Below are 27,874 nucleotides of genomic sequence, written 5' to 3'. Positions count from 1 at the left end.
GGTTCACAGGTGTCTCCCATGACATGCTGAGGTCTTCTGCTGGGAGCAGGTGACAAATCCCACCATCTGCAGATGGCAGGATGGAAAAGCCCCTTCCGAGGCAGGAGGTCGGCCGCACAGCCCACCTGGGATGGTGTCCCCTGTGGGGACATGCTCCGTGTCCCTCTGTGCCCATGTCACCAGGTCAACCTACACAGAGGGGGCTGTGATGGGGTTTTGGGACCGTCCGAGACAGGCAGGAGCCACGGACGTGTGCACTTCACCACGTCTGTCCTGGCTGTGACCAAACTGCCACCCCTGACCGGGCTGCCTGTCCCCATGGGGCTGCCTGTCCTGGAGAGCGGCCGGCAGCCAGCCCCAGGGTGAGGAGCAGCAGCTCTGCGCTTGCCTGGGACCGAGGGGTGGAAGGAAAGTCCTCCCACTGAGGTCCCCCATCCCACAGGCTTTTGTTCTCAATAAATGGGACCAAGGTGGGACTACGGGTCCAGGATCGTGTGGTGGGACTGTGGCTGGGGCTGCCAGCAGGACCATAATGGGACAAGGATGGTGCACTGGGGACCAGGATCATGCATGGGACCATGACTGAGTGGTGGGATCAAAACTGTAGTGGGCCACATGGTGTAGGACCATGAGGTGGGATCGGGAACATCTATGGGACCAAGACTGAGTGGTGGGACCAGACCATGTGGTGCAACTGGGATCGGGGCAAATTGGTAGGACCAGGACCGCATGCAGGACCCAAACTACATGGTGGGACCAGCACCGTGCATGGGACCAGGACTAACTGATGGGTATGGGACCATGCAGTGGGACCTGGGCTTTGGACAGGACCAGGACCACGCACAGGACCAGACTGAGTGGTGGGATGGGATGGGATGGGATGGGATGGGATGGGATGGGATGGGATGGGATGGGATGGGATGGGATGGTGTGTAGGACCAGCCCCACGCGTGGGACTGCTGATTGCAGAGAAAATCAAGCAAATCCCCCAAACCCGGCAGCACCAGGTGGGGCCTGTTGGCACCCAGCCCTGGTCTTTAAAGGCCCCCAGGGGTGGGGCTGGGGCTGCTGCTGGCTGAGGATGGGGCTGTGTTGGTGGGTGCTGGTGTGTGGGGCTCTGCTGGGGGTGGCAGGTGAGTGGGGCTGGGACCCCCCAGTTCCCCCACTGGTTGTACTGGAGGAGGTGGGTGGTGGGTGCCTCTTGGTTTTGTCCAGTGCTGGTTCCTGGCATTCTCCTGGACCTGCTGGTACAGGTCTTGGTGCAGAGGAGACTTCTTGCAATGACCCTTGTGGGGGCTTGCCAGGAGCTCCTTGTGCCCCCAGGTCCCAGCAGGTCTGTAAGGACCCGATTTGGGTGCGGGGACTAGTGACACTGGTGGGGTACATGGCTGCTGGCAGTGGTCTCCTGTCCCATGAGCAGCTCCTGGTCTGTCCCCAGTCTTGGCCAGGGTCATGCTACTGGGAGGCGCTTTTGGTGCGGCCTGTCTGCTCCCAAGCATGCCTGGTGCTGAGGTGGCTGGGGACACTTAACCTTGCGTTTTGGGGGAGGTGTGGAGAACCCTGTGGAGCAGCAGCTCCTCCAGAACCCACCACTACAGTGACCACAGTGGTCCCATACCAGGGCCTGGCCACTGAGGCCGGGGAGGTCCTGGCTGTGGGAGCTGGGGATGGAGGAGCACCCCGCTGTGCCCAAACCCAGCTGAGCTCCTGGGTGCTCTCCCCTCCTCTGCTGCCAGCTGCCCTCCACGAGCCCCAGGGACATCTGAGGACCTGGATGTCCCCACTGTGCCTGGGACCTACTCCTGCGTGCTAAACCTGCCCCTTGCTGCAGGGACCACCACGGCTCCAGCTGCTTCAGCGTCCTCTGGCCACACGGTGATGGCTCCAGTGGTGTCCTCAGGCATGGGGACAAGGGCTGCAACCTCAGTGCTTGCTGCTGCCACCCTGCCTGGTGGGGCTCGTGCTCACTCCCGCTCTGAGGAGCCCATCATGAACTTCACCTTGAGCATCCTGGATGGTGAGTGCTCTGGGTCTTGTCTTGGGTGGTGACTCTGGCGGATGAGACCGCAGGGTCCATCCCAGACCCTTGGGATTGCCCAGCAGCACCCAGTGCTTTCTCCTGGCTGGCCTCAGTTCTAAGGCCCATCAGGAGAAGGTGGTCACCCCTGCAGGACCTCCCCTCCCAGCTCTGCAGAGGGTGTAGGGGCTTTCAATGGTGGTGCTTTGAGATGTTCCCAGTCCTGTGCTTGATACCGTGACTGGATTTTGAGGGTCAGCTGCCCCTTGTTCCGATGGGTGACACGGTCCCTCTTGGCCTCGTGGAGGGGACAGGAAGGTGCTGTAGCTCTGGAGAGCAGGCCGGGAAGCCAGACTGGGGTGGCAGAGCTGGGACAGCCCTTGGCTTCCAGGGACAAGGGGTGGGCTCCAAGAAGGGGGAGCTGCAGGCAGCACCCAACTGGCAGGGGTGGAGGCAAAGACACCTATGGGCGGTGGTCTGGGATGTGTCCAATGTCCCTGTCTGTGGTGGGACAGGCTCAGGATGTCACACTGAGCCCACCCTCCCTTCTCCTTCAGGGGACCCCAGCGCCACAAAGAAGCTGCTGGTGCTCAGCCCCGGCTCTGCCATCCACCTGGAGGCCAGGGTTGACTTCAGTCCCACCATCTCCCTCAAGATCTACGTGGACCAGTGCTACGGGACCAGCTCGGAGCAGCTGGGACACTCCAGGAGGGTCTTCATGGTGGTGAATAGCCGTGGGTCAGTGCCCATGGGGCGGGAGGTGGGGACCGCTGCTCCAGGCACCCTGAGGTCCTGCAAGGTCTCCTGACGGGGAGGGATATCCAGGGACTGGAGACAGCCTGGGAAGGTCCCCACGTTGCTCTCCTGCCTCAGGTGCCTGCACGGGCAGAAGCTGGGGACCGTGTCTGTCCAGCACCGGAGAGGGGTGTCTGCCCTCCGGCTCACCGTCCCGGCCCCCGTGCTGGAGGACGAGCCCGAGGAGGAGGTGAGGTTGGGGTTGTGTCCTTGGTGGTGGGCTCCCAAAGCACCATCCTTCCTGGGGCATCCTGCTCCCTGCCGGGGTGGTCTCAACCCCACGGGGTTGGGTGGGAGGACAGCAGGGTCCCCGAGGAAGGACGTGGTGATGGCGGCGTGCTGGTGTCTCGGCAGGTCTACGTGCACTGCCTGCTGACGGTGCGGGGCCCTGCCGGTGGCCGGGGGCATGGTGCCAGGTCCTGCTTCTACAGCCAAGCCACGGCCGGGTAAGCTCAGCCCTGGAGCAGGCTCGGTGCCCCAGGACACGAGCACCCATGGGTGCTTTGGGAGCAGAAGTCACTTGTCAGGGAATCCATCTGGGGGACCGAGCCACCCCACCGCGGTCTGGATGCCACCTCTTCTCCCATGGTAGCCAGGTGGCATCACCACAGGCCCTGGCTCCCTCCTGGTGCAGATGAGTTGGGAATGTGCTTGGTGCCACCTGGGGGACATCTCCAGGGTGGCCAATGCCCACACCAGGACCTGGAGGGACCTGCTGGCATGGCACCACGTGGGGCTTGCAGTGAAGGTTGGGGACCCCCAGACACCCCCCCCCCCAGCTCTGTCCTCTCCTCCCAGCTGGCACAACGCAGAGGACCCTTCCCAGAGCGCCCTGTGCCACTGCTGTGACACCGGCTGTCCCCCTGGTGACACCCTCCCCGGAGAGCTGCCAGGTACCAGGGCTGGGGTGGGGTGACCCCACCTGGCTTTGGGGTCTTGGGGGTGTTCCTGGGGCTGGGACAGGTTCTTTGGGCCATGTCCTTCTGCAGGGTTCCCGGGAGAGGGGACGCTCCACCGAGAGACGGTTGGACCATTGCTGGTGCAGAAGAAGGTGCCGTGGTACGAAGGTGAGCAGACACCTCCAACCTTCTCCCCGTGGCCCCAAACCCACCATCTCAGGTGCTGAAGCACCCTCTGAACCTCCAATTTTGGTTATTTATTTTTTTTTTTGATGTCCCCAGCACCATGCCGCACCATGAAGAGGTTCCTGCTGGCTGGGCTGGCCCTGGTGGGCAGCACCTTGGCAGCAGCTGCCCTGGTGGGGGGTCTGCTGGGACTGGCCTTGGCCATCTGGCGCCTGGGCGGGCGCCGGCGGAGACGACGGCGACAGAGACGGCACTGTCCCTTCCACGCCGAGCTCCAGAGCGTGGTGGGGGCCCTGGTCCCCAGAGAGCTGGAGAAAGAGGGTGAGGTGGGTCCAGACTACGGTGGCCAGGGGCAGGGCTTGGCATGAGCTGGTGACCCCCTTCCTCACCAATAAAAGGTGGTTTTCTCTAAAACTTCTCCTGGTGGTACCATGCAGATGCCACCGTGGGCTGGGGACGTGCCACCACGCCTGGAAGCCACGAATGTGGCTTCCAGGCGTGGTGGCACGTCCCCAGCCCGTGGCACTGGAGCTGTTGTCTCCTAGCTTGGGTCCCTGGAGATCTTGGTCATGGTGGCAGCTCCTTGGGGACAGTCCCCAGAGGGTGGTGGTGGCTATAGAGGGGTTCCAGCTGGGACCTGGGGGTGCAGGAACCATCCATCCCAGGGTAGAGATTCACCTGGGAAGGGGACATGGCGATGGGTCCCCACCAGCTCCAGCATGGCCGCGGTTCCTGAGCATCACCCAGCACAACGTCAAGTTTGAAATGGTTTATTAGGACCAGCCACGGGACAGGGTGGTCACTCCAGCGGCGTCGCTGGAGCGAGGGATCACAGTAGATGGGTCACAGCACCCCAAAATCAGCAGCGTTGCCTCAGTTTCCCCAGCCTGGGGTTGGGGGGGAGGTTCAGTGCGGGGCCGGGGGCTCTCCTGGGGCCGTGTAGAGCTTGCGGAGGCTGGAGTCCATCAGGAAATCCACCGTCCTGCGGCAGGAGAAGGGGTCGGGGGGGTCCCCGGGGTACGATGAGGGGGCGGCTGGCCAGAACCGTTCCCCACCCCCCCCCCCCCGGGCCTCTGTCCCTGCTGTCACCGGGACCTCAGCCCAACCAAAACCAGGCTTAGCGCAGCCTCACCTCGCTAATCCCCGGCTCCCGCTAATCCCCGTCCCCGCGGGGCCGCGTCCCGGCTGGACCCCAGCAAAGCCCCTCTGGGGTGGGGACACCCCCCGGGGAGGAGAAGGTGCCCCGCGTGCCCGTACCTGTCGATGGGGGTGACGATGAGGGGGATGGCGGCCAGCCCCAGGGCGGTGGTGGCCCAGCGGCGCAGGGGCAGCGGCCAGCGGGTGACGGCGCCCAGCAGGGCCAGCGAGGCGGCGCAGAGGCGGTTGATGGTGAGGCCGGGGATGGCCACCGAGGCCAGGCTCTGCCAGACGAAGGTGTCCGCCACCGCCACCCCCACCCGCGTGGCCTGCGCGGGGTCCTGCGCGTGGGCCTGGGGGGGGACACGGGGGGGTCAGTGTGGGGGGGGGTCAGCGGGGAGGGGGCGGGGAGGGGGTGACACTCACGGCGGCGGCTCTCCGGCCCTTGTCGATGGCGTCGGCGGTCACGTAGGCGGTGGCCACGCCGTAGCTGGCCCACACCACCGGCACCGGCACCAGCGAGCGGAAGGATTCGCCCACCTCGTTGGCGTAACCTGCGGGTCGGGGGGGGTCAGCGGGGACGGTCGTGTCCCGGGGTGTCCCCGTGCCACCGGGGGCGGGTGGCTGGCGGCGGGGACAGATCCTCTGCGGGGGGGTTGGAGCAGCCGGGTCACCCTGGACCCCCCCGCTGCTCCCGGCACGGCTGGGCTGTCGGTCACTGGTGACAGCGCCCGGTGCCGGTGTCTGTGACCCGCACCCAGCGCCGGTACTGGGGACAGTGACTGGTCCTGGTACCCGGTGCCAGTACCCGGTGCTGGTGCCGGTGCCTGGTATCAGTGCCGGTGTGCAGCGTGGTTACCCAGTGCCGTACCGGTGCCCGGTGGGTGGTACCGGTACCCGGCGCCAGTGCCCGGTGTGCGGTGCTGGTACCCGGTGCTGGTACCCAGTGTCAGTGCCGGGTGTCAGCGCCCGGTGTCGGTACCCGAGGACGTGTGCCGGTGCCCGGTGCCGGTGCCCGGTATCGAGTGCCTGCTGCCCAGCGCTCTGACCGGTGTCAGCACCCGATGCGCGGTGCCCAGGGTCAGTATGCACTACTGGTGCCCGTGCCCGGTGCAGTGCCCAGTGCCCGGTGCAGTGCCCGGTACCCGGTGTCAGTGCCCAGCGCAATAGCCGGTGTCAGTACCCGGTGTCAGTGCCCGGTACCCGGTGCAATACCCGGTGTCAGTACCCGGTGCTCGGTGTCAGTACCCGGTGTCAGTACCCGGTGCCCGGTGCAATACCTGGTGTCAGTACCCGGTGTCAGTGCCCGGTACCCGGTGTCAGTACCCGGTGTCAGTGCCCGGTACCCGATGTCAGTGCCTGGTGTCAGTGCTCGGTACCCGGTGCAGTACCCGGTGTCAGTGCCCGGTGTCAGTGCCCGGTACCCGGTGCAATACCCGGTGTCAGTGCCCAGTGCCCGGTGCAGTACCCGGTGTCAGTGCCCGGTACCCGGTGTCAGTACCCGGTGCAGTACCCGGTGTCAGTGCCCGGTGCCCGGTGCAGTACCCGGTGCAGTACCCGGTGCCGGTGCCCGGCGCGGTGCTCACCCAGGTACCGGACCCACGTGTCCCGGTAGAGGTCGGGCTCCGCCACCCCCATGGCGCGCGCTGCCGCCTCCGCCGCACGAGCCCGCCCCGCCCCCTCGAGGGCGCGTCACCGGCGCGGGGCGGGACCGAGCCCGGGCCTCGGCTCTGCGCCCGGCCGCGAGATGGCGGCGGGAAGGCGGGGCCTGGCCGCACGTGACCCCCGCCGCGGAGGCGGGGGCGGGCGGGCGCGCGGCCTACGTCACCGGCGCTCACGTGAGCGGAGGGGGGCAGCAGGGGCTGAGGGGGGGCACAGGGCTGGTTATGGGGCTGGTTATGGGGCTGGTTAGGGGGCACAGGGCTGGTTATGGGGCTGGTTAGGGGGCACAGGGCTGGTTAGGGGGCTGGTTATGGGGCTGGTTGGGGGGCACAGGGCTGGTTATGGGGCTGGTTATGGGGCTGGGGGGGCACAGGGCTGGTTATGGGGCTGGTTATGGGGCTGGGGGGGGCACAGGGCTGGTTATGGGGCTGGTTATGGGGCTGGGGGGGGCACAGGGCTGGTTATGGGGCTGGTTAGGGGGCTGGTTAGGGGGCACAGGGCTGGTTATGGGGCTGGTTAGGGGGCTGGGGGGGCAGCCAGGAGCAGTTATGGGGCTGGGGGACAAAAACCAGAGGAGAGCCGGCTCGGTGCATCCCTTTACTCCCCCCACCCCACACAGCAGCAGGTGGGCACAGGACCCACATAAGGCACAGACGGGGGGCACCCCCCCACACATACACCCCCCCCCACACACACACACACCCCCCCCCCGCACACTCAGCCCCCTCCGGCCCTGCTCAGCCCCCCAACCTCGGTCCGTGAGCTCTGGGGGCTCGGCCCCCTCCCTCCATCCTCCCACCCGTCCCGGGGCCGTGGAGCAGCCGCCTGCCCGGCCGTGGGACCCGGGGTGGGGGGGGTGGGGGTGTGTGTGTGTCCCCCGCGGCGGGGGGGCACGGCCGGGGCCATGGCTAGGGGCTGTGGTTGAGGCCCACCTCGCTGAGCCTGTCCCCCAGCTTCTGGATCTGCTGGGCGGAGGCGGCGTCGGGCAGCAGCACCTCCACGCTGTAGCTCACCTTCTTGGCGTGGAGGTAGCTGTAGGTGTTGTCGAAGCGCAGGACGTCTGCGGGAAGGGGAAAAAGGGGGGTGTCAGGGACGCGGGGAGCACCCCTGGGGGCGTCGGGTCGCCGTCCCGTTTTGCCCCCCCGCCCAGCCCCGTGGCACCGCGGGGAAGGGGGATGCGCTCACAGATGCCGGGTGTGGAGCAGGTGAGGGAGCCGTCCTCGGGCACCATGTGGGAGTTGTAGCGCTGGTTGGGGTGCACCTCGGTCATCTCGCCCGCACGCTGCCGCTCCCCGATCTTGGTCTTCAGGTACACCCCGAAACCCACGTCAGACCCCTCCGACCGGAACTGCCACCTGTGCCGCAAAGAGCCGTGGGGATCCCGCGGCGGGGGGGCGCTGGGGACACCCACCGTTCTCCGTTGTCCCCCCCCGGGGCGTGGAGCCCCCCCTGACCTGAGGACGCAGCCGGGGAAGAGGATCTCGTACTCGACCTGGTGGGACGAGCCGCGGTTCACCACCACCGTGTGCTCGTACTGCTGCGCCAGCTGGTCCCGCACGTAGTAGTGTTGGGGCACGTCCCCCCCGTAGTTGATCTGGAAGGGAAAGGAGGTGGACGTGGGGATGGGGGGAACCACCCGCGCACCCCCGAGGAACCCGGGGAGCAGGGGGGGGGGGGCTTCTACCTTGCTCGGGCATTTGGGGTCCCCGTCGGGGTCCGTCAGGGTCCCCCCGTACTCCACCGGGATCTGCTCGGGGTCGATGTACTTCTGCAGGACTTCCTTCCAGTTGGCTGGTGGGGTGGAGGACAGCGGGGTTTGGGGGGGCTGTGGCCCCCCACCAGGGTTGGGGTTTCACCCATGGGTGGGACACCCCAGGGAGGGGGTCAGGACTCACATCCCAGGACCACGACCTTCTTGCGGGTGTCCTCGCTCAGGAAGTGCTTGACGAGGTTGTAGGCCACGGGGAAGATCTTGGGGGCTGGGGGGGGGCGAACCGGGGGCGTCAGGGTGGGGGTCAGCACCCGGCCGGGGGGAGTGGGACCCCGGGGCCGAACTCACCCTTCACGATAAACAGGCGCTTGAGGGACTCAGGGTAATTCTCCTCGAACATGGACAGGAGCTGCGGGACGGGCAGAGCTTCGGGTCATCCTCCCACCCCACACACCCACCCCGGCACGGGGGGGAGCACGGCGGGACCCCCACCCCAAACGCCGCGGGTGTGCGGAGCACCGGCAGGGATCCGCTCTTGCATCGTCCCTCGGGACCATGAGTCAGCCCGGATCCCTGCGTCACCGCGTCACCGCCGCAGCCCGGGGACGGCCGTGGTCCCCGCCGGGGAAGGGGGGGCCGGGCAGGGAGCCCCTCACCTCCCCGTACGTGTCCACGGCTGGCTTCCAGAGGTGCTTCAAGCCCAGGCCCTCGCAGTCGTAGACCATCAGCACCATCTCGATCTTCTTGCCCAGCTGGGATGAGAGGACGGGGTCGGGGGGGGCTCAGGCAGCGCCCAGCCGCTGCAGGGACCCACGGGCTGGTGCCCCCCGGGGCAGAGCCTCCTCCAAGCGTCGGCGCGGGGAGAAGGGGCGTCGGGGACGGTGTGGGTGCGGGGACAGGGCTGCGGCGGTGGGGCTGGGCACGGCGGGGGCTTGTGGGGCTGGCAGGGACACGGGGCGGTGGGGACGGCGGGGAGATGGGCTGGTGGGTCTGGCAGGGCGCAGGCAGGGCTGGGCAGGTGCAGGCAGGGCGCAGGCAGGCACCCACCTTCTGGCTCTGCCGCTCGCACTCGTGCCGCAGCACCTCGCAGTCCCGGAACTTGTTCTTGAGCAGGTCCTGCTTGGAGGCGGAGAAGAGCAGCCCCTTGGCGTCCAGCGGCCCGATGATCTCGTACCAGATGGGGCTGCCCTCCCGGTCGTAGCCGCACATCCCCCCCGACATGTACTTCCTGATCACCTGCGGGAGCACGGGGGGCTCAGGGGGCCGCGCACCCCCCGGCGAGGGGGGACGGGCCCGTCCGGGGTTGGGGACACCCACCTCGGGGGCCTCCCAGGCGATGATGTTATCGGCGTCCATGTACTTGCGGACCTCGACGTGCTGGGGGGGGGGGGGGGGGGGGAGCAGAGCGAGGTGGGGTGAGGGGATTTGGGGACCCCCTATCCCACGGGATGGGGTGCATCCCACAGGCAGGTCACCCCCAGCGGCAGAGAGGGGCTGGGGCGGTGGCCCGAGGCACGCTGGCCCATCCCAGGTGACAACCGGGAGCTCAACAGCAGTACCGCAGGGTGTCGTCATCCCCCCCCCCCCCAAAAAAAAACAACGGGGTGCCCCCTCTCACCTTGCGGAGCATCGCCTCCGCCTTGGGCAGGTCGAAGCAACGGGCTGCAAGAGAGCGGAGAGCTCAGCCCCGCCGCCAGCGGCCCCCGGCTCCGCAGCCCCCCGCACCCCGTGGGGTCTGCCAGCCTCCCCCCCACGTGTCCCCCCCACCCCGCGGGTACCTCGGAGCCATTTCAGGAGGAAATAGTCGTCCTGGGAGGGCAGGGAGGGCAGCACGTCCCGCAGGTTCTCCCGAAACTGGGGGGAGAAGAGCAACTGTTGGTGGAGGGGTCCCCCCCAAAAGCCCCAAGGCTGGCGGTTCCGTGTCCCCGCCCCCCCCAAAAAAAAAAATGTCCCAGGAGAGGAGGGACACCCTGCGCCCCGTCCTGCCGCCACGTGCAGCCGTGACGAGTGGCCGGTCTCCGCTCTCCTCCCCGGGGGGGGCCGTCCCCAGCGGCCACCAAGCACGGGGTGTCCCCACGCCGGGGCCCCTCTCACCGGGGTGGGAGCGGGGGGGTCCCGCCGGCCACCCTCACCCCGCAGGGACCGGGCGGGCCGGTCCCCTCCTCGGCCATCACCGGTGGGATGGAGCCGGTCACCGGCCGGTCACGGCGCGTCCCCCCGCTCCGGTGACACCCTGGCGAGGCACAGCCCCCCCCCCGGAGCGGGCAGGAGGGTGTCGGGGTGCAGGACGGGGGGTGGTTTGGGGGGGCCGGGGCACCTTGGGCGCGTGGCCCCGCTCACCCCGGCCAGGCTACGGCCCAAATCTCCGTACCAGTCCGGGACCTCGCCTTAACGAGGCTGATTAGATTATCTCCGGGTGAATTTAGGTGTAATTAAACCCAGGATTAGCTGCTTCACCCTGAGAAAAACAAGGTGCCGGCGGATGGGTTTGGCAGCTCGCCTTGGCACCGAGGGGGGGTTCGGCCCTGCGCCCCGACCGGCCCCTCGGCCTCTGGATCCCGCCGGGGTCATCGCCCGCGGCTGGAGTTTGGTTGGGTTGCAAAGGCAGCGATAAGAGAAATCTGGCAGCGTCGCCCGCTCGGCGGGGCGGGATAAACCCCGGCGCCTCGGCGAGGTGCCGGCGAAGGCGTCGCAGGTGGCTTTGGGTGGCGCGGCCGCCAAGGTGGCGTGGGTGGCACGGTGGGTGACCGCCGGCCGGTTCGGACGGGCGCCCTGGGTGCCGGGAGCCCCGCGGTGCCGCGGGAGGTTCCCCAGGTGCCGGCGGGACCGGCCGGAGGGACCGGAGGGTGACGGGGGCCTCGCCGGTGCCCGGTCCCGGGGGGGGCCGCCGGTGGGACGCTGCGTCCAGCCAGACCCCCCCCCCCCCGGGCCCCACCCGGGACGGTCCCTTCCCCAGTGGGCAGCGCCACGGGGGGGGCTCGGCCCGTGGGTTCGTGCTCGGGGGGGCGGGCAGGGCCGGGCCGGGCCGATGCTCCCGCCGCCGGGATGCCGGGGCGCAGCGGGCGGCTCTGGGCTCTGCGCAGGCCGGCGGGGGCGGCCCCGGCTCCCCGCTCCCCCGGCTCCCCGCTCCCCCGGCTCCCCGCTCCCCCGGCTCCCCGCCCCGCATCCCCCGGCCGCCGGGCCCGGCTCACCTGGGCCAGCGCCTCCGCCTGCCGCGGGCTCAGGTCCCCGACGCGGCCGCTCATGGTGCCCCGGCCCCGGCTGGGGGATGCGCCGGCTCTGACGGGCGGCCGGGGCGGCGGCAGGTTGCGGAGGCTCCGGAGCGCCTCCCCCAGCCCGGCCCGCCCCGCCCCGGCCCGCCCCGGCCCGGCCTTGGACCCTGCCCGCCCGGCCGGGGCCTGCGGCTGCCCCGGGGGCGGGGGGTATGGGGGGCACTGGGGGGTATGGGGGGCACTGGGGGGTAGGGGGGGCACTGGGGGGTAGGGGGGTATAGGGGGGGTATGGGGCGGTATAGGGGGGTATGGGGGGGCATTGGGGGGTATGGGGGTATAGGGGGGCACTGGGGGGTATAGGGGTATGGGGGTATAGGTGGGTTATGGGGCGGTATAGGGGGGTATGGAGCGGTATAGGGGGGTATGAGGGTATAGGGGGGTATGGGGGGTATAGGGGTATGGGGGTATCGGGGGTATGGGGGGTATGGACGCATAGGGGGTATAGGGGGGTATTGGCATATGGCGGTATGGGGTATTGGGGGCATTGGGGGGTATGGGGGGTGTGGGGCTATGGGGCGGTATAGGGGGGTATGGAGGTATAGGGGGTATAGGGGGATATGGGGGTATCGGGGGTATGGGGGTATAGGGGGGTATTGGGGTATGGGGGTATCGGGGTACAGGGCTATGGAGGGGTATGTGGCTATGGGAGTATGGGGTTATTGGGGGTGTGGATGGTATGGAGGCGTATGGGGGTACAGGGGTATGGGGAGGTATGCAGAGGTATGGGGTTATAGGGGTATGGGGGGTATGGGGGTGTATGGGGGTATCGGGGGTATGGCGGTACGGGGGTGTATGGGGGTATTGGCGGGTATGGAGGTGTAGGGGTTATGGCGGCATATGGGGGTATTGGGGGGTATGGGGGCATTGGGGGATATTGGGGAGTACAGGAGTATTGGGGGTATAGGGAGTATGGGGTATTGGGGTATAGGGGATATGGGGGGTGTGGGGACACGGGGTGGATTGGGGGGTATGGGGGTATGGGGGCTATAGGGACACGGGGGGGCTTGGGGGCTATAGGGGGTATTGGGGGTATGGGGACACGCGGGGGCTTAGGGGTATATGGGGTATGAGAGGGTAATGTGGAGGTGTTGGGGGTACGGGGGGCATAGGGGATATGGGGACATGGGAGGGACTGAGGGGTATGGGGGGTACTGGGGGGGTATAGGGGGTATGGGGGTATAGGGGGTATGGGGGGTATGGGAGTGGGGGGTATGGGGGCTATAGAGGGTACAGGGGGCATGAGGGATATGGGAGCTATAGGGGTTGTGGGGGTATAGGGGGTATTGAGGGGGTGTAGGGGAGGTATGGGGGCACAGGGGGCACGGAGGAGCAGGGGGGTTGTGGGGGATACGGGGGTATGTGGGACATGAGGGGTATGGGGAGTATAGGGGTTGTGGGGTATGGTGGGTATGGGGGGACATGGCGGGTATAGGGGGTATGGCAGGTTTGGGGGGTATGGAGATGTAGGGGGGTACAGGGGGTATGGGGGAGCATGGGGGGGTGGGGACCCCAGGATGACATGGGGGCATGGGGGGGCAAGGGGAATATGGGGGTGTGAGGTATGGGGAGCGTGGGAGGACACGGGGGTATGGGGACGGATATGGGGGGGCATGGGGCCATGGGGAGGGATATGGGGGGGCGCGGGGCCATGGGGAGGGATATGGGGGGGGCACGGGGCCATGGGGAGGGATATGGGGGGGCGCGGGGCCATGGGGAGGGATATGGGGGGGCGCAGGGCCATGGGGAGGGATATGGTGACATGGGGGCAGGGAGGGGGGACGGGGTGGGAGCTGGGGAACGGATGTGGGGACAGGGTGCCGGCTCAGGCACAGGGGCTGGAGCACAGGGACAGGGTGCCGGGGAGAGGGGACATCCCTGAGAGGGGACCCCGGCCAGCGAGGGGGTCCTGCCCAGGGGAAGGGGTCCCTGCAGGGGTCCCACAGCCCTGGCACCCACAGACGGGCTCTGGTCGGGGTCCCGAGCAGGGGAAGGTTCCCCCATCCCCCCGTCCCCTGCCGGGAGTGCTGTGCATGTCCCGTGGAGCCACGGATGTCCCGTGGAGCCACGTGTCCCACGGAGCCACGGCTGTCCCGTGAAGTCATACGCGTCCCACGCAGCCCCCCGTGCCCCATGGCCCTGGGGACGTCCCGTGGAGCCGTGCCCGTCCCGGGGACCCACCCGGGGACACCCCCCCGAGCCAGTCGCATCCCCCACAACGCAGGTCCCACGGCAGCAGCCCCCCACGCTCCCATTTTGGGCTCCGACGCCGTGCAGGACTCCGCTGTCGGCAGCCACCTTTCCCGGCCCGTGCCCGTCCCCGGACGGGGCTCCCGGCTGTTGTTTATGGCACAGCGAACCCACGGCAATAGGGACGGTTTGCGGTGCGGTTAAACCGGCTCGAGTTGCCGGCCGTGGGCGGAGGGGCCCCGTCCACCCTGCGATTCAACCCCCGCAGTTACGACACGGTTGGGGACACGGGGGGGGGGACACGGGGGACGCAGCCAGACCCGTCCGCGGGCGCGCGGCGGCTGCGGGAGCCGGGAGGTCACAGCACCGCGGCCGCGGCCCTGGCACGGCCCTCGCCAAAAGCAGGTCAGCGCCAGGGCCCGCGCGGCAGCTAATCCTCCCGGCAAATCCCCACGACGGCACACGTGCCGGGCACACGTGGCCGGAGCGGGGCCGGGCCGGTGGCACCGGTGGGGCTGCCTGGCCCCTGCCGGGATGGGGACGGTGGAGGAGCGCTGGGAGGGGGGGGAGGGGGATTTTGGGGCGCTTGGGTGTTGGCGTGTGCCCGCGCGTGCGCCGTGGGGTGCGCGGCTGGGGGGTGCCCGTGTCTGCAGGGCTGCGCGTGTCCCCGTGCGCCCGTGGCCGTGTCCCCATGTGTCCCCGCGGTACCGCCGTGTGTCCCTGCATCCACAGGGCCGTGGGGCCGTGGGGGCCGTGGGGGCCCATGTCCCTGTGCCCGTCCCTGTCCCCTCCCGACGCCGGTCCCTGTCCTGGTCCCGGGGTGCAGCCCCTGTCGCAGTGTCCAGCAGGGTCCCACCTCCGCTCCCGGTGCCGGTGCCCATCCCTGTCCCAGTGCCGGCCAGCCCTGACTGTCCTGGTCCCTGTCCCTGTCCCAGCGCCTCTTCCAGTCCCTGTCCTAGTCCCTGTCCCCATCCCTGTCCCAGCTCTTGTCCCTGTCCCTGTCCCCATCCCCATCCCATCCCCATTCCCATCCCCATTCCCATCCCCATCCCCATCCCATCCCATCCGCATCCCCATCCCATCCCCATCCCCGTCCCATCCCATCCCCATCCCATCCCCATCCCATCCCCATCCCATCCCATCCCATCCCATTCCCATTCCCATCCCATCCCCATCCCATTCCCATCCCATTCCCATTCCCATTCCCATCCCATCCCCATCCCGTCCCATCCCATCCCCATTCCCATTCCCATTCCCATCCCCATTCCCATTCCCATCCCATTCCCATCCCATTCCCATCCCATTCCCATTCCCATTCCTATCCCATCCCCATCCCATCCCATCCCTATCCCATCCCCATCCCATCCCATCCCATCCCATTCCCATTCCCATCCCCATCCCATTCCCATCCCATCCCATCCCCATCCCATTCCCATTCCCATCCCCATCCCATCCCATCCCCATCCCCATCCCCATCCCATTCCCGTCCCATCCCCATCCCATTCCCATCCCATCCATCCCCATTCCCATCCCCATTCCCATCCCATTCCCATCCCATCCCCATCCCATTCCCATTCCCATCCCATTCCCATCCCATCCCATCCCCATTCCCATTCCCATCCCCATCCCATCCCATTCCATCCCCATCCCATTCCCATCCCATCCCATCCCCATTCCCATCCCCATCCCATCCCCATCCCATCCCATCCCCATCCCATCCCATCCCATCCCCATCCCATTCCCATCCCATCCCATCCCCATCCCATCCCCATTCCCATTCCCATTCCCATTCCCATCCCATCCCCATTCCCATTCCCATTCCCATCCCCATCCCATTCCCATCCCATTCCCATCCCCATTCCCATTCCCATTCCCATCCCATCCCATCCCCATTCCCATCCCCATCCCCATCCCATTCCCATCCCATTCCCATCCCATTCCCATCCCATCCCATCCCCATTCCCATCCCCATTCCCATCCCATTCCCATCCCATCCCCATCCCATCCCCATTCCCATCCCATCCCCATCCCCATCCCCATTCCCATTCCCATTCCCATTCCCATCCCCATCCCCACCCCATCCCATCCCCATCCCCATCCCATTCCCATCCCATTCCCATCCCCATCCCCATCCCATTCCCATTCCATTCCCATTCCCATTCCCATTCCCATTCCCATTCCCATCCCCATTCCCATTCCCATCCCATTCCCATCCCATTCCCATTCCCATCCCATTCCCATCCCCATTCCCATCCCCATTCCCATTCCCATCCCCATTCCCATTCCCATCCCATTCCCATCCCCATCCCATTCCATCCCATCCCCATCCCCATTCCCATCCCCATTCCCATTCCCATTCCCATCCCATCCCCATCCCATCCCCATTCCCATTCCCATTCCCATCCCATCCCATCCCATTCCCATTCCCATCCCATTCCCATTCCCATTCCCATCCCATTCCCATCCCATTCCCATCCCATTCCCATCCCCATTCCCATCCCATTCCCATCCCATTCCCATTCCCATCCCATTCCCATCCCATCCCCATTCCCATCCCATTCCCATCCCCATTCCCATCCCATTCCCATTCCCATTCCCATCCCATCCCATCCCCATTCCCATCCCATTCCCATCCCATTCCCATCCCATCCCATCCCCATTCCCATCCCATTCCCATTCCCATTCCCATCCCATCCCATCCCCATTCCCATCCCATTCCCATCCCATTCCATTCCCATTCCCATCCCATTCCCATCCCATCCCATCCCCATTCCCATCCCATTCCCATTCCCATTCCCATCCCCATTCCCATCCCATTCCCATCCCCATCCCGGTCCCGACTCTCCGTCGCCCCTTGGCGTCCCTGCGGCGTCGTGGCGGGTCCTCCGCGGCGGCAGGGGGCGCTGCGGGGCGGGGCGTGGCGGGCGGTGCTCGGCCATGGCGGCGGTGCGGGCCGCGCTGCTGGCGCCGCTGCTGGCTCTGTGCCGGGCCGGGCCGGGCCCGGGGCCGGTTCCCGCCGCGCGCGTGGAGGTGGCGGTGGCCGGGCCGGGGCGCGGGGCGGGGGCGGGGCCCGCAGCGGGGCCCGGCGGCTCCTACACGCTGCGTGGGGCCGTGCTGGGCGCGGGGGGCGGCCGGGTCGGGCCGGACCGAGGGGCCCCCCGGGACGAGGAGGAGATTCGCGGCCGCCTGCTGCTGGTGAGCACCGGGGGGGGACGGGTACCGGGGGGGGACGGGTACCGGGGGGGGGACGGGTACCGGGGGGGGACGGACACCGGGGGGGCCGGGTACCGGGGGGGACGGGTACCGGGGGGGGGACGGGTCCCGGGGGGGGGACGGACACCGGGGGGGACGGGTACCGGGGGGACGGGTACCGGGGGGGGACGGACACCGGGGGGAGACGGACACCGGGGGGGACGGGTACCGGGGGGGGGACGGGTACCGGGGGGGGACGGACACCGGGGGGGACGGGTACCGGGGGGACGGGTACCGGGGGGACGGACACCGGGGGGGGACGGACACCGGGGGGGACGGGTACCGGGGGGAGCCTGGTACCGGGGGGAGACGGGTACCGGGGGGACGGACACCGGGGGGGACGGGTACCGGGGAGGACGGGTACCGGGGGGGGGACGGACACCGGGGGGGGGGACGGACACCGGGGGGGACGGACACCGGGGGGGGACGGGTACCGGGGGGGGGACGGACACCGGGGGGGGGGGACGGACACAGGGAGGAGCCGGCTACCGGGGGGACGGGCACCGGGGGGAGCTGGGCGCAGCCGGGAGCTGGCGGGCTGTGGGTACCGGGAGGAGCCGGGCACGGGGGCGCGGTGGGCACCGGGGGGAGCCAGGGGCCGGGGGTGTCTTTGGGCCCTGGGGAACGGGAACGGTGAGGGGGGAGCAGCGGGAACTGGGGGGCGCTGGGCGTTAGTGGGAGGCCCACGGGGGGGCAGCGGGCACGGGGGGCACAGGCCGGGGCAGGCAGCGAGGGGGTGTCACCGGGCAGAGGGCAGGGGCAGGCAGGGATGGGGGCGGCAGGGACTAGGTGCGGTTCCCGGCAGCACCCTACTGCTGCCCCTGTCCCGTGCCCGGCTCCCCAGAGACGTGGGGGTGCTCTGGGGGTGCCCTGAGCCTCGGGCACCCGTCCCGGCTGTCGCCCCCGCTGACGCTGCCGTGCCGCCCAGGTGGGAGACGCGGAGCCCGAGCTGGGCGCTGCCGACAGCTGGATCGGCGTGGTGCCCGTGGGCGAGGAGCCGGCCGAGGTCCCCCGGGGCGCCAAGGAGGAGTCCTTCACCGCTGCCGTCGTCAGCAAGGTGACTCTGCGCCTGGCCCGGGGACTGCAGTGGCGTTTGCTGGTCACAAGCCTGTGACATCCTGGGGTGTCCCCTCGCCAGATGCTGGGGGCGTCCTGGCCCTGTGGTTGGTGGCGGGGGGATCCCTGGCAGGGGTCCCGGGCAGCGCCAGCCCTTCTTGGGTGCCTGGTGACAGTTCAGCCAGGGTAACGAGGCACCGGGTGCTGCCTGTCCTCCTGCCTGTCCTGCCCTCTGAGCCTGCGCCCTCTGTCTCCGCAGATGAAGCGAGCCCTGGTGCTCGGGGCGTCAGCCCTGCTCATCCTGGCGCTGAACCAGAACGCCATCCGGGAGGTAGGAGAGTCCCGGCGGCGGGTCCCTGAGCCGCTCTTGTGCCCCGCTGACGGCTGTTGTTTTCCTCTCCGGTGCAGCTGGATGTTTCCCAGCTTCTTGCCAAGCCTGTGATCGTGATCCAGTCCTCGGATAATGTCACCAAGTTGCTGGGAGCGCTGCTGCGGTACGGGCTGCGGCAGTGGGAGAGGCTGGGTGGGAGCTGTAGCTCTGTGCCCGGTCCCCTGCCCGGTCCCCGGGGGCTGCCCAGGGGGACCTCTCGCACAGCTCCTCGCTTTTGCTGGGCTGGTTTTGGCACAGAGGCCAACTGGGGCTGGGACACGTGTTTCCAGGGAGGGTGCGGGTCAGATCCAGCCTTTCCACAGGGCCCGAGCCCTTCCCCGGGTCCCCACGCAGCGGCAGACGCTGATGGTGGCCTTGGCCAAGCCCTCCAGGCCTCAGTACAACTCAGCCAGTCCGGCTGGTTGTCAGCTGTCCTCTCCCCTGTGTGTCCCTCCCTCCCTCCCTGGTGGCCCCACTCGCCGGCGGCTCAGCGTGGGCCGCCCGTCCCCAGGGGGCAGGGGGAGTCCCCAGCACTGGGGTGCTGCGGGTCGGATCCTGCTGCGCCCATGGGATTGACGCTGTTCTTGCCTTTTGCTCGCAGGGGGCTCCGGGCTACAGCAAAGATCACGTACCAGGCAGTGCTGCTGGAGAACCTGGTATGTAGGTCCTGCTCTTCCTTCTCCTCCTCCTCCTCCTCCTCCTGGTGGGAGGGCAGGGGCCAAGCCCCCCCCCGACCGATGGGGGAAGCTGAGCCGCAGGGAACCGGATCCCCGAAGGCTGTTGAAGCTGCCGGTGCCTCAGTTTCCCCAGAGACTCACTCCATGGGAGCGGGGCAGCTGGCAGCCAGCGGCAGTTCCTCCTCCCCTCGACACATGTGATCCGTGTGGCATGGCGGGGTCCCCCCCCGGCCTCAGTGAGCGCTGCGAGCCATCGCGGCCGTCGGCAACGCCGTCTTCTGCCTTGCAGGGAGTGACCCTCACCCTGTGGTCGACCTGCGGCCTCTCCCGAGGGGGCCTCTACGGGGAGTGGCAGGGGGTCATCTGCACGGGGGAGAACAGCTCCCAGGTACAGGTACGTGTGCCGGTGCCGGCTCCCCGCGGAGCCGCGGCGCTGGCACGTGGCGGCAGCGGCGATGGCGGGGCCGGGAGCAGAGCGGGGATCTCTGGTTTGCTGCCCCGGTGCCTGAGCGCCCGCCGGCGCTGTTCCTGCAGAAGTACCTCCAGCAGCTGTGGAACACCATCCTGCTGATCGCCCTGCTCCTCTGCACCGGCGTGATGGTGCAGGCCCAGCGGCAGTCGCGGCAAGACCCGTCGGAGCAGGATACCGAGGTGGGAATGTCTCCGCTCTGCTCCTCGCCGAGGAGACCCGTGGCCGGGGCCTGATCCTCTGCTCTTGCCTTCGCAGCTGGACCTGAAGCAGCACATTCGGCGGCGGCTGTCAGCACTGAAAACCCGGCGGTACCATCCCGGCAAACCGCTCCGGAGCCGGGCCTGCGAGATCGATAGCTGCGCCGTCTGCTTGGACCAGTTCCACAAGAGCCAGGTAGGAACTGGGGGGGACTGGTGCTGCGCTGGGAGGCCCGGAGCCCGTCCCGGTCACCGCATGGTGCCACCCGTGCTCGTGCCGTCCCTTTGCTGCCCCGGGGCCAAGCGATGGAGGGGAGAGCCGCGGCCCAGCCGCCGCGGTTACGGTACCGCTGCCCGGTTCCGCTCACGTCTGCCATCCGCTTCCGGCTCGGCAGTGGCTGCGGGTGCTGCCCTGCTGCCACGAGTTTCACCGGGACTGCGTGGACCCCTGGCTCCTCCTGCAGCAGACCTGTCCTCTCTGCAAGCGCAACATCCTGGGTGAGAACCGCGCCGGCGCCCCGGCGTGCCCCCCGCGGTGACCGGGGAGCACGTTTGTGTCGGGGCGAGGGCTGGGGAGGAGCGGGAGCCCCCCCGGCTCCCCGTGCGATTGCCCTCCGTCCTTCTCCCTTCCAGGGAACTGCTGCACGGAGAGCTAGCTGGCCCGAGGACGCGCTCCAGGGACGGAGCCATCGCCGCTCCGGGGACAGGGAAGGGGGCAGGGGCTGCTCGGCACGCGGCGCTCGCTGCCGGAGCGGCATCGGTGCGGCTGTGCCCGTCGCTGCGCCCGGCCCATCGGAGAGCGAAGGATCTTGGGGCTCTCCCTGCAGGGTGTGAGTAGAGGGGTGGGGGGGTCCAGCCAGCCAGCGCCGGGGGAAGGGGTGCTGGATTATGCAGCTACGGGAGCACCCATGGGTGTGACGGGGTGGGGGCACGGAGGCTGGAGGCAGGGAGAGCCCTGGCCTGGCTGCGCCCTCTCCCTGCTTGTAGTCATTTTTCTAAGTCTTTTTGGGTTTTTTTAATTCTATTTGCCGGGTGGGCAGAGCCTGGCTCGGGGCCACGCCGAGCCCCTCTGCACCGCCGGCACATTCCGGGGCCGGAGCCAGCAGGGGTGCTGGGCGACCCGCCGCCTTGCTGCGGGAGGGCTGGGGGGGGAGTGAATGCTTTATTTATACTAACTTATTAAAAAGGGTGGCACCAGTCAGTTCCAGAGATTGAACACGGCCCTCTTTTAACTGAACACGGGTGTGCCGCGGCGGCCAGGGACTCGCCGTGAGCCCTCACCGGCTCCCGTTTCCCGCGGCAGCCACGGGCCGCCGGGCCGCAGCGCTGTACGCGTCTGTCTACGAAACGCAGAGCGAGGAGAGGCTGCCCTGTCGTGTGTCGGGGGCTCCCGCTGCCCTCCCAGGCTGGCCAGGTCGCGCGGGGGTTCGGGGCCAGCCTGCACAGGTGGCTCGGTGGTCCCCGACCCCTCTGGGTGCTCATGGCTGTCGGGAGAGCTGCGTCCCCAGGCTGCGCACGGTGCTGGCGAGCTGCGGGCGGCTCAGACTCCTCATCCCCAGCCCAGCTCTGCCTTCCTCTTCCTCTTCAAAGCAGCGTGGCCACATCCCAGTCCCCTCTCCGGAACGTGAGCTGCGCCCAGGCGTTGTCCAGGTGATGAGCTGGGCCGGGGACTCCTGCGGCAGCTTGGCTCCAGCGCCTGGGAACGTCCCTGGCCCCGCTCCGCACGCCCAGGGCGAGTGTCCCCCCCCCAAGGGCTCCTGGCCCGCCCGCGGGTCAGTCCCCAGCCCGGTCCCGGCAGCGCGGCTCCTCCCAGGGCTGCTGTGCTGAGGAGAGGAGAAGGGGACGCGCCAGCCCAGCCCTCTGCGCCATCACCCCGGGCTCTACCACAAACCACAGCTTCGCCCAGCGGAGAGGGACTACAGGGCAGAGACTGGGGTTCCCCAGGGAAGGCGCGCTAACGAGGTCCTGCGCTAACGAGGTCCCGCGGGGCGGGGCGGGTGGCTGCTCGCCAAGCACTGCGTTCCTGCGTTGGGCTCATCGGCGTTTATTTGCGGTGGCCAGCGGCGCGGTGAGAGGAGACGGGGGGTGCTCTGCCTCGCCCTCTTGGCTCGGGGGGGCTGAGCACCCCACCCTTGGCCAGCAGCGAGAGGCAGGGCCTGGCCCTGCACGCGGGCTCTGCTGAGACCGGCTTTGACCGCTGGCCGCTGGGAGCTCGCTGCCGGACCTCGCCTCCGCGTCCGTGCGTCCCCGCGCTGTCCCTGCTGCCTCGGCTGCTCGGCCGCCTGCGGGCAGTGGAAGCAGTCAGAGAGGAGGAAGAAGAGGGAGGCTCCCCGGCTCCTTCCTCTGGGTTTCTACTCACCCCGCGTCCTGCCCGTCGGCCTCCCCGCCGTGCTGGCTGCTGAGCTGGGACCACAGCTGGGTCTGCGGGACAAGCTGGGGAGAAAAGGGGGTGAAACTTCCCCCCGCGCTCACCGCCAGTCGCACCCCTTGGCCTCTGCCTGCAGGAAAGGCGGCTCACAAGGTGTCGACGCGAGCCCCCGCCTGGGCCGTTTGCTCCCAGGGAGCTGCCGCCCGGCCCAGGGAACGCGCCGGAGCGGGTCAGGCTCTGGCTGGTGGCGGCTGGGAGCTGCCGCAGTGCCCCAGTGTCGCTGTGGGTTGGAAAGCGTCAGATGGGAGCAGCGAGGCCGAGAAATGGGTCCTGAGGGCAGGATCAGGCCCTGGGACAGCAAAGGAGGGCAGCCCCTGCCCGGCCTCGTGCCCTTCTGGCAGCGGCTTTGTCCAGCTGGGCCCCTTGCGGGCTGGGGGGGGCAGCTGCTGCGCCACGGGGACATTGCGCAAGGTGCCCCACGGCCTTTCGCTACCCAGAGCCTTTGCTGCAGGGGGGCACAACCAGGGAACTGGGCCCAGGGGACGTGAGAGAGCGCCGGGGGCCACGGGGTGGTCTTGGGGTACCCAGCACCCCGCTGGTGCGTACACCCCTCTCCCCCATGGCACCCAGCCTGCCCTGCCTTGGGCGCAGCCTCACCTTCAGCACGCCCTGCTCAGCAGCCGCCTTCACTTTGGCTAGCGCAGACCGGAGCCGCGCGTTCTCCTGCTCCAGCACACCGATGCGGATGCTGTTGGCCTGTAGCTGCTTCTCCATGTCCTCAGTCAAGTTCCCGGTGCCTGCAAACAAAACACAGCGTCTTCGTGGCAGTTCTGGGAGACCCCGAAGGCACAAGCCCGCTGCGGGGAAAGTAGGCGCTGCTGCCCGCTCCCTTACTCTCAAACTGCGTCCCGGCGGGGCTGTGGAGCTCGGGGAAGAACACCAGGAGCCTCTCCCGCTCCTTCAGCTCCTGCGCCTGCTCCTCCAGCCTGGAGACGTTCTCCCGCAGCCCCGAGACGGACTGCTCCAGGCTCAGCTTCTCCCGCTGCAGCGTGTCCAGCAGCTCCTGTCAGGCACAGCAGGTTAGCAGAGCGCTCTCCCAAACCCGGGAACAGAGTCCCAGGGGTGCGCTGGGCCCTCCCTCCCTTTCCTTATGCGATGAGGGTGTCCCACAGCAGCGCCAGGAGGTGCAGGGCCTGAGCATAAGGTCCCCGTGTGAGCTGGAAGCGACAGCGCCAACGGTGAAATGCGGCACGTGTGCAGGAACAGGCGCGCCGGGGGCGCGGGAGCAGCCCCACAAAGCAGCAGAGACTCGGTGGTGCAGGGGCTGAGGGAAAAGGGTCTTTCCCTGGGGAGGTGGCCGTGTGGCAATGTCACGGTGGCTCCTGACACCCCCCTGGCACAGCTGTGTCCCGCTCCTGGCAGCCCCCCCCCCCGCCCCGTGCCCACTGGCTGCCAGCGCTGACCTGCTGCACCCGGAGCTGCTGCGCGCTCTGCTCCCGGCTCTCCTCCAGCTGCTCTGCCAGCCTGGCCTTGTCCTCCTCGGCCTCTCCCAGCCTGGCTTGCAGCTCCTCGCGCTCCTGGTCCAGGCTGTCGAGCTGCTGCAGCAGAGCCTTCTGCTTGGCCTGCAGGGACTGCACGGGGCGGGCGATCCCGCGTGGGGCTGCTGCTGCACCCGCTCACCACGGCCCTTATGCCGGGCGGCAGCACCCACCAGCTCACGGGGCAGAGCGGGCCCGGCCGTACCTCCTGGTGCCTCAGCATGCTCGCCACTTTGACCTTCTCCTTCTCCAGCTGGGTGCCGGTGGTGCTCAGCTCCCGGTCCAGGCTTTCCCGCTGACCGGTGAGCAGCTGCAACTTCTCCTCCAGCTCCAGCACCTGGCTCCTGGTCACCATCGTGGTCCTCATCTCCTCCAGCAAGGTCGTCTTGGTCACCTCTGGGGAAGACATGGCACCTTTGGCCCAGGCTGGGCAGGAGCGGGGAGAAGCTCCCAGTTAAGGTCTCTTGAAGGGGCCCCGCACCCTCCACGGGCTCCAGCGCCGGGTGATGTTCGGGCACTGCTATGAAGGACACTCATCCTTCCCCCCCGCTCCCCATTCCCACCAGCGCTACACCCAACCGAGTCTGGTGGAGCTGGGCGTTACGTGGGTGTAAAACACTCGTGGGATCGCAGCGAGGCTCGGGGAGAGATGTGCCAGCTTGGGTGAGCGCCAGGGGTCCTTACCCAGCTCCTGCACAGCAGCCTGCTTCGCAGCCAGCTCCTCCTTTAAGGCGGAGAGTCGCTCTTCCAGCAGAGCAGCTCCTAAATCGGCACAAAACCACTGCTAAACATTGAGTGGCTCCTCAAAGAAACGAAAACAAGGAGGCAGCAAACACCAAAGCATTTTTTGTCCGGTGATCGTATCGTGCTGCGCTTCAGCAGGGAGGAGGCAGTGAGAGGACGTGGGCAGCCAGCTCCCGCTGTCTGGGGTTAGTCTCGTGGCGGGGAACAGCCCCAGCGCCTACCAAAATCAGCGGCAAAAGCCCTGCTCCTGGTAGTGAGGCCGAGATTTGGCCATGGACCCTGTGCTCCTCCCACAAATACCCACAGGCCTGGGAAGGGACGCAGGGAACAGCGCTGTACCTCTCCGTAGGTCGTCCTTGTCCCGCTCCAGCCTGGCTACAGCCTCCATATACTCTTTGTTCTTTACTTGCAGGTTCTGCTCAGCCTCCTTCCTCTGCTGCGCTTGGCTCTCCCTCTCTGCCTGAAGCAACCGGGAAAAGGCCTCAACCTGTTTTCGCAGCTCGTCCTTCTGTTTCTCTGACTCTTCCAGCTCAGACTTCAGAGGGTCGACCTGCTGCAGCAGCATGTGGAGGTGTTTGCTGATCCGGGAGAGGTCCCTGCTCTGCTCCGAGGCCCAGTAGTTCATGTCCGTGGCAGAGAGGGTCCTTCTCCCTCTGCTCTCCTCCACCATCTCCTGGAACCTGCTGAGAGCCGAGGGGATGTTCTGGCTCTGGCAAATGCTGGTGATGGCTTTGCCGACCTCACGGAGGCTGACCTGGGCGCTGGCGCAGGTGTCGCAGGGTCCCGGAGATGACCCAGTCGTCTGCGTGGGGATGCTGCGGCTGCTCTCGGCCGTGCCGCAGGCAGCCCTGGGCAGGGAGCTGTGCGAGGCGATGCCATCTGGCACAGGGACACCCAACGACGGGTGCAGAGAGACCGACTGGGCAACTTCCGTGGAGGTTAACTCCAAAGCAGCAGGCGAGCACCGTTTCAGGCACTCCTTAGGTTTCCCAGCCTGGGGAGGAGACTGCAGCGTGGGGATCTCCTTCCTGCAAGCCTTCTTCTGTGGGAGAGAGCACAGAACAGAAACAGGGCCCAGATCAAATGGAGTTGGTTGCAAATGATCCGTAAGAGCCCAAATACAGAGGTGTGAAGCGTGGGGACAGGACACCAGCACGGCCAAGGGGCGACAAGGGCAGTGAGCACTCCTCTTGGGAGAAGCTATCAGAGGAAGACAGCTACCAAGCGCTCGGGTTCCCTCTACTCTGCTCCATTACAACCAAAGCACAGGGCTAACAAGCAAAATGAATTTGCTTCCCACTCCCCGATGCAGGATACAGGGGAAATTAATTTTTACAGGCTGCCAGGCAGCTTTCCAGCCGCTGCTACTTTAGCGGAGCTGTGGTTTCACAACAGGAAGCCTCAGTCAGCAGTGAAACCTGCTCCCCAGCTCCTCTTCTTGTGCCTGTCCCTTCTTTCACACCTCCTGCGCTGTCTCCTGGTTGTGCCAGATGAATTATTGTGAGACTTTTCCACGAGAAGGATCATTTTGGGCGGGGCGGGGAGGGAAATAATGCAGGGGAGGGGTGCAGTGTTTTTGCCACAAATTATTTCACTGATTTCAGCCAGCTCAGCCCCAGTGAGGTGGGCAGAGCCGCAGGGGCAGCACATTGGCAGGAGGAGAATGTTTTTCCGAGCGATACGGGCAGCCAGGCTCACCCATCCTGAGATTCTGGAGGAGGACGGATCCAGCGGCAGGGCTGGGAGCGGTGTTAGAGGAGGGAAGGGACTCAGGCTGGGAGGGGACAGTGTGGGACAGATGTGTCCTGTCTGACACATGGGTCAGCACTCGGAGGGTCATGAGCCAGCAGCACATCTGGCGTGGCCACCGTGTGTGTCACGGCGTGTCCCAGAGAAGGACTGTGACCTCAGCACGGCCCAAAACATGGGGGGTGAGGCAAAGGACATTTCCGTGAGCCCTGCACTCAGCTTGTGGGGCGTCAGGGCCCCCAAATGTCCCACCTTGGCCAGGAGCTGCTGGTAGCAGGCTCCCAGTTTGAGCATGCTGGACCAGTACCTCCTCGCCGTCAGCCCCGCGGACATGCAGGGTCCCACTGCCTGCGCAGGGGGGATGGCTCGCTCGCCGAGCAGGTGTTCTGCGTAGCCCGTGAAGCTCTGAAGCAGCAGCAGCAGCCTTCTCCAACAGAAACGAAACACAGCTTAGAGCAACGGCGTATGTGTAATGGGGAAAGGGCCCTTGGCGTTTAACAGCGCGGTGAGCCTGAAGGGCCAGCGCCGAGGCAAGGGAGGTTGTCTGCTCTCCTCACCCCCTGGACGAAGCGAGTTTGGCAAAGCAGGGTGGATATCAGCACCCCTGGGACCCCCCCAGGCCCAAATCACTCTGCAGAGTAGTATTTGGTGGGATGAAAACCCTCCCGCAGCTGCCAGGACGCAGGCTGCGCACGCTGCTTGCAGCCAGCCACTTCCAAGAGGCTGCAGCCAGGCTCTCCCAAAAGATTTGGGGCACCCACACCGGCAATATCAAACCCCAATTGTTAGGGCCAACAGCTCTGTGGAACGGCTCATCTTTTAAAACCGAGCCAAAGGCAAAAGGCACTTTTGCCTCCCAGGCCTGTAGGTGCAGCTGTGCCTGAGCATTTCCAAGGCTTTGAGGGGGGGGCAATTTAACAAGTTTGCCCCCAACTGCATTCCACGGGCTGGACACACAAGCACCCCCTTCCCTTTGGGGTGAAGGAGCCGCTCTGCCAGCCAAGCTTCTTTTAAGAGAGGCGGTCGGGGCTGGCTTTGCCTTCTCACCTGTCTATGACCAGCTCCAGCAGCACCACATGGGAGTGCTGGGTGAATTCGGGGTCATTCGCGGCGTAGCTGTACTGCTCCAGCAGCCCCGCCAGGTCCAGGTCGCACGACACTTTATCGGGGAACTTCCAGGAGGGGAAACGCACGGCCCCAGCCCGGGAGGAGACGTCGGCGATGGCTGCCTGCAGGTCCCTCAGGTCGGCCCGCAGGCTCTCCATGCAGCCGGGGTGGCCCAGGAGGTGCGCCATGTCGCTGAGGTGATGGGCCCAGGCCTGTGGGCGACGGCCTGTGGGCTGTGACACGGTCACCGGGCCTGGGGCGGGGGGAGAGGTCGTGGGGGACCCGCACAGCGGCCCGCGGGACCGGGGGACCCCAGGAGGGCCGGGGGAGCGGGGGGACCCGGGGTGAGGAGGCGCCGGGCCGGGCCGGGGCCTGTGCGGGGACGCGGCGACACGAACCCACCTGCCCGCGCCGCCGCCTGCTGCTATGGCAACGGCCCAGGCCACGCCCCCCCGCCGCAATGGTACGCTCCTCCTCC

General features: G+C 67.6%; 5 protein-coding genes across 9 annotated transcripts; 2 read left to right on the top strand and 3 right to left on the bottom strand.

The window, feature by feature from the left end:
* Positions 1-1,081: 1,081 nt before the first annotated feature.
* On the top strand, positions 1,082-4,265 carry LOC142604308 (uncharacterized). The gene is made up of 8 exons (XM_075769930.1): positions 1,082-1,133; positions 1,832-2,017; positions 2,575-2,755; positions 2,891-3,002; positions 3,167-3,258; positions 3,611-3,705; positions 3,802-3,879; positions 3,994-4,265. The coding sequence occupies exons 1-8, from the start codon at positions 1,082-1,084 to the stop codon at positions 4,263-4,265; spliced, it is 1,068 nt and encodes a 355-aa protein (XP_075626045.1).
* A 386-nt stretch (positions 4,266-4,651) lies between these two features.
* MTFP1 (mitochondrial fission process 1) lies at positions 4,652-6,725 on the bottom strand. Of its 2 annotated transcripts, none has more exons than XM_075769492.1 (4): positions 6,621-6,725; positions 5,461-5,588; positions 5,155-5,387; positions 4,652-4,879 (listed from the first exon to the last, which is right to left on the bottom strand). In XM_075769492.1, exons 1-4 carry the CDS (start codon positions 6,670-6,672, stop codon positions 4,804-4,806), a joined length of 489 nt encoding a protein of 162 aa, XP_075625607.1. In that variant the 5' UTR covers positions 6,673-6,725; the 3' UTR covers positions 4,652-4,803. The 2 variants fall into 2 exon arrangements, with proteins under 2 accessions (XP_075625607.1, XP_075625608.1); XM_075769493.1 differs by having other exon boundaries at positions 5,155-5,318.
* A 555-nt stretch (positions 6,726-7,280) lies between these two features.
* SEC14L2 (SEC14 like lipid binding 2) lies at positions 7,281-11,747 on the bottom strand. Of its 2 annotated transcripts, XM_075769490.1 has the most exons (12): positions 11,599-11,747; positions 10,186-10,261; positions 10,026-10,069; positions 9,725-9,784; positions 9,455-9,643; positions 9,064-9,159; positions 8,756-8,816; positions 8,592-8,675; positions 8,381-8,487; positions 8,151-8,290; positions 7,882-8,051; positions 7,281-7,756 (listed from the first exon to the last, which is right to left on the bottom strand). In XM_075769490.1, the coding sequence occupies exons 1-12, from the start codon at positions 11,650-11,652 to the stop codon at positions 7,605-7,607; spliced, it is 1,233 nt and encodes a 410-aa protein (XP_075625605.1). In that variant the 5' UTR covers positions 11,653-11,747; the 3' UTR covers positions 7,281-7,604. The 2 variants fall into 2 exon arrangements, with proteins under 2 accessions (XP_075625605.1, XP_075625606.1); XM_075769491.1 differs by lacking the exon at positions 9,064-9,159.
* Positions 11,748-16,797: 5,050 nt separating this feature from the next.
* On the top strand, positions 16,798-20,753 carry RNF215 (ring finger protein 215). Its single transcript, XM_075769596.1, has 10 exons — positions 16,798-17,061; positions 18,047-18,175; positions 18,434-18,505; positions 18,583-18,668; positions 19,146-19,200; positions 19,511-19,615; positions 19,756-19,872; positions 19,949-20,086; positions 20,286-20,388; positions 20,524-20,753. Exons 1-10 carry the CDS (start codon positions 16,804-16,806, stop codon positions 20,544-20,546), a joined length of 1,086 nt encoding a protein of 361 aa, XP_075625711.1. The 5' UTR covers positions 16,798-16,803; the 3' UTR covers positions 20,547-20,753.
* A 339-nt stretch (positions 20,754-21,092) lies between these two features.
* On the bottom strand, positions 21,093-27,827 carry CCDC157 (coiled-coil domain containing 157). 3 transcript variants are annotated; one of them, XM_075769637.1, is made up of 9 exons: positions 27,337-27,827; positions 26,542-26,713; positions 24,880-25,582; positions 24,481-24,558; positions 24,002-24,192; positions 23,722-23,889; positions 23,153-23,321; positions 22,916-23,055; positions 22,124-22,323 (listed from the first exon to the last, which is right to left on the bottom strand). In XM_075769637.1, exons 1-9 carry the CDS (start codon positions 27,582-27,584, stop codon positions 22,246-22,248), a joined length of 1,947 nt encoding a protein of 648 aa, XP_075625752.1. In that variant the 5' UTR covers positions 27,585-27,827; the 3' UTR covers positions 22,124-22,245. The 3 variants fall into 3 exon arrangements, 2 of the variants coding, with proteins under 2 accessions (XP_075625753.1, XP_075625752.1); XR_012838145.1 differs by having other exon boundaries at positions 22,250-22,323; positions 22,916-23,075; XM_075769638.1 differs by lacking the exons at positions 23,722-23,889; positions 24,002-24,192; positions 24,481-24,558; ... (1 more) ...; positions 26,542-26,713; positions 27,337-27,827 and having other exon boundaries at positions 21,093-22,172; positions 22,250-22,323; positions 22,916-23,075; positions 23,153-23,250.
* Positions 27,828-27,874: the final 47 nt, after the last annotated feature.

Source organism: Balearica regulorum, chromosome 17, assembly GCF_011004875.1.
Source record: "Balearica regulorum gibbericeps isolate bBalReg1 chromosome 17, bBalReg1.pri, whole genome shotgun sequence".
NCBI classification, from domain to species: domain Eukaryota; kingdom Metazoa; phylum Chordata; class Aves; order Gruiformes; family Gruidae; genus Balearica; species Balearica regulorum.
This window is presented reverse-complemented; position numbering and strand designations above follow the sequence as displayed.

Coding starts and splice junctions, on each gene's coding strand:
- MTFP1 (XM_075769492.1), bottom strand. CDS start 6,672: ATGGGGGTGGCGGAGCCCGACCTCTACCGGGACACGTGGGTCCGGTAC. Junction 5,589..6,620: donor CACGTGGGTCCGGTACCTGG/GTGAGCACCGCG, acceptor CCCGACCCGCAG/GTTACGCCAACGAGGTGGGC. Junction 4,880..5,154: donor ATCGTCACCCCCATCGACAG/GTACGGGCACGC, acceptor CTCCTGCCGCAG/GACGGTGGATTTCCTGATGG.
- LOC142604308 (XM_075769930.1), top strand. CDS start 1,082: ATGGGGCTGTGTTGGTGGGTGCTGGTGTGTGGGGCTCTGCTGGGGGTG. Junction 2,018..2,574: donor CACCTTGAGCATCCTGGATG/GTGAGTGCTCTG, acceptor CTTCTCCTTCAG/GGGACCCCAGCGCCACAAAG. Junction 2,756..2,890: donor ATGGTGGTGAATAGCCGTGG/GTCAGTGCCCAT, acceptor CTCCTGCCTCAG/GTGCCTGCACGGGCAGAAGC.
- CCDC157 (XM_075769637.1), bottom strand. CDS start 27,584: ATGGCGCACCTCCTGGGCCACCCCGGCTGCATGGAGAGCCTGCGGGCC. Junction 23,890..24,001: donor GCATGCTGAGGCACCAGGAG/GTACGGCCGGGC, acceptor CGCCCCGTGCAG/TCCCTGCAGGCCAAGCAGAA. Junction 23,056..23,152: donor CGCCGGGACGCAGTTTGAGA/GTAAGGGAGCGG, acceptor TTTTGTTTGCAG/GCACCGGGAACTTGACTGAG.
- SEC14L2 (XM_075769490.1), bottom strand. CDS start 11,652: ATGAGCGGCCGCGTCGGGGACCTGAGCCCGCGGCAGGCGGAGGCGCTG. Junction 9,644..9,724: donor TCGCCTGGGAGGCCCCCGAG/GTGGGTGTCCCC, acceptor GTGCTCCCGCAG/GTGATCAGGAAGTACATGTC. Junction 9,160..9,454: donor GCGAGCGGCAGAGCCAGAAG/GTGGGTGCCTGC, acceptor CTCTCATCCCAG/CTGGGCAAGAAGATCGAGAT.
- RNF215 (XM_075769596.1), top strand. CDS start 16,804: ATGGCGGCGGTGCGGGCCGCGCTGCTGGCGCCGCTGCTGGCTCTGTGC. Junction 19,201..19,510: donor CAGTGCTGCTGGAGAACCTG/GTATGTAGGTCC, acceptor TCTGCCTTGCAG/GGAGTGACCCTCACCCTGTG. Junction 20,389..20,523: donor CTGCAAGCGCAACATCCTGG/GTGAGAACCGCG, acceptor TCTCCCTTCCAG/GGAACTGCTGCACGGAGAGC.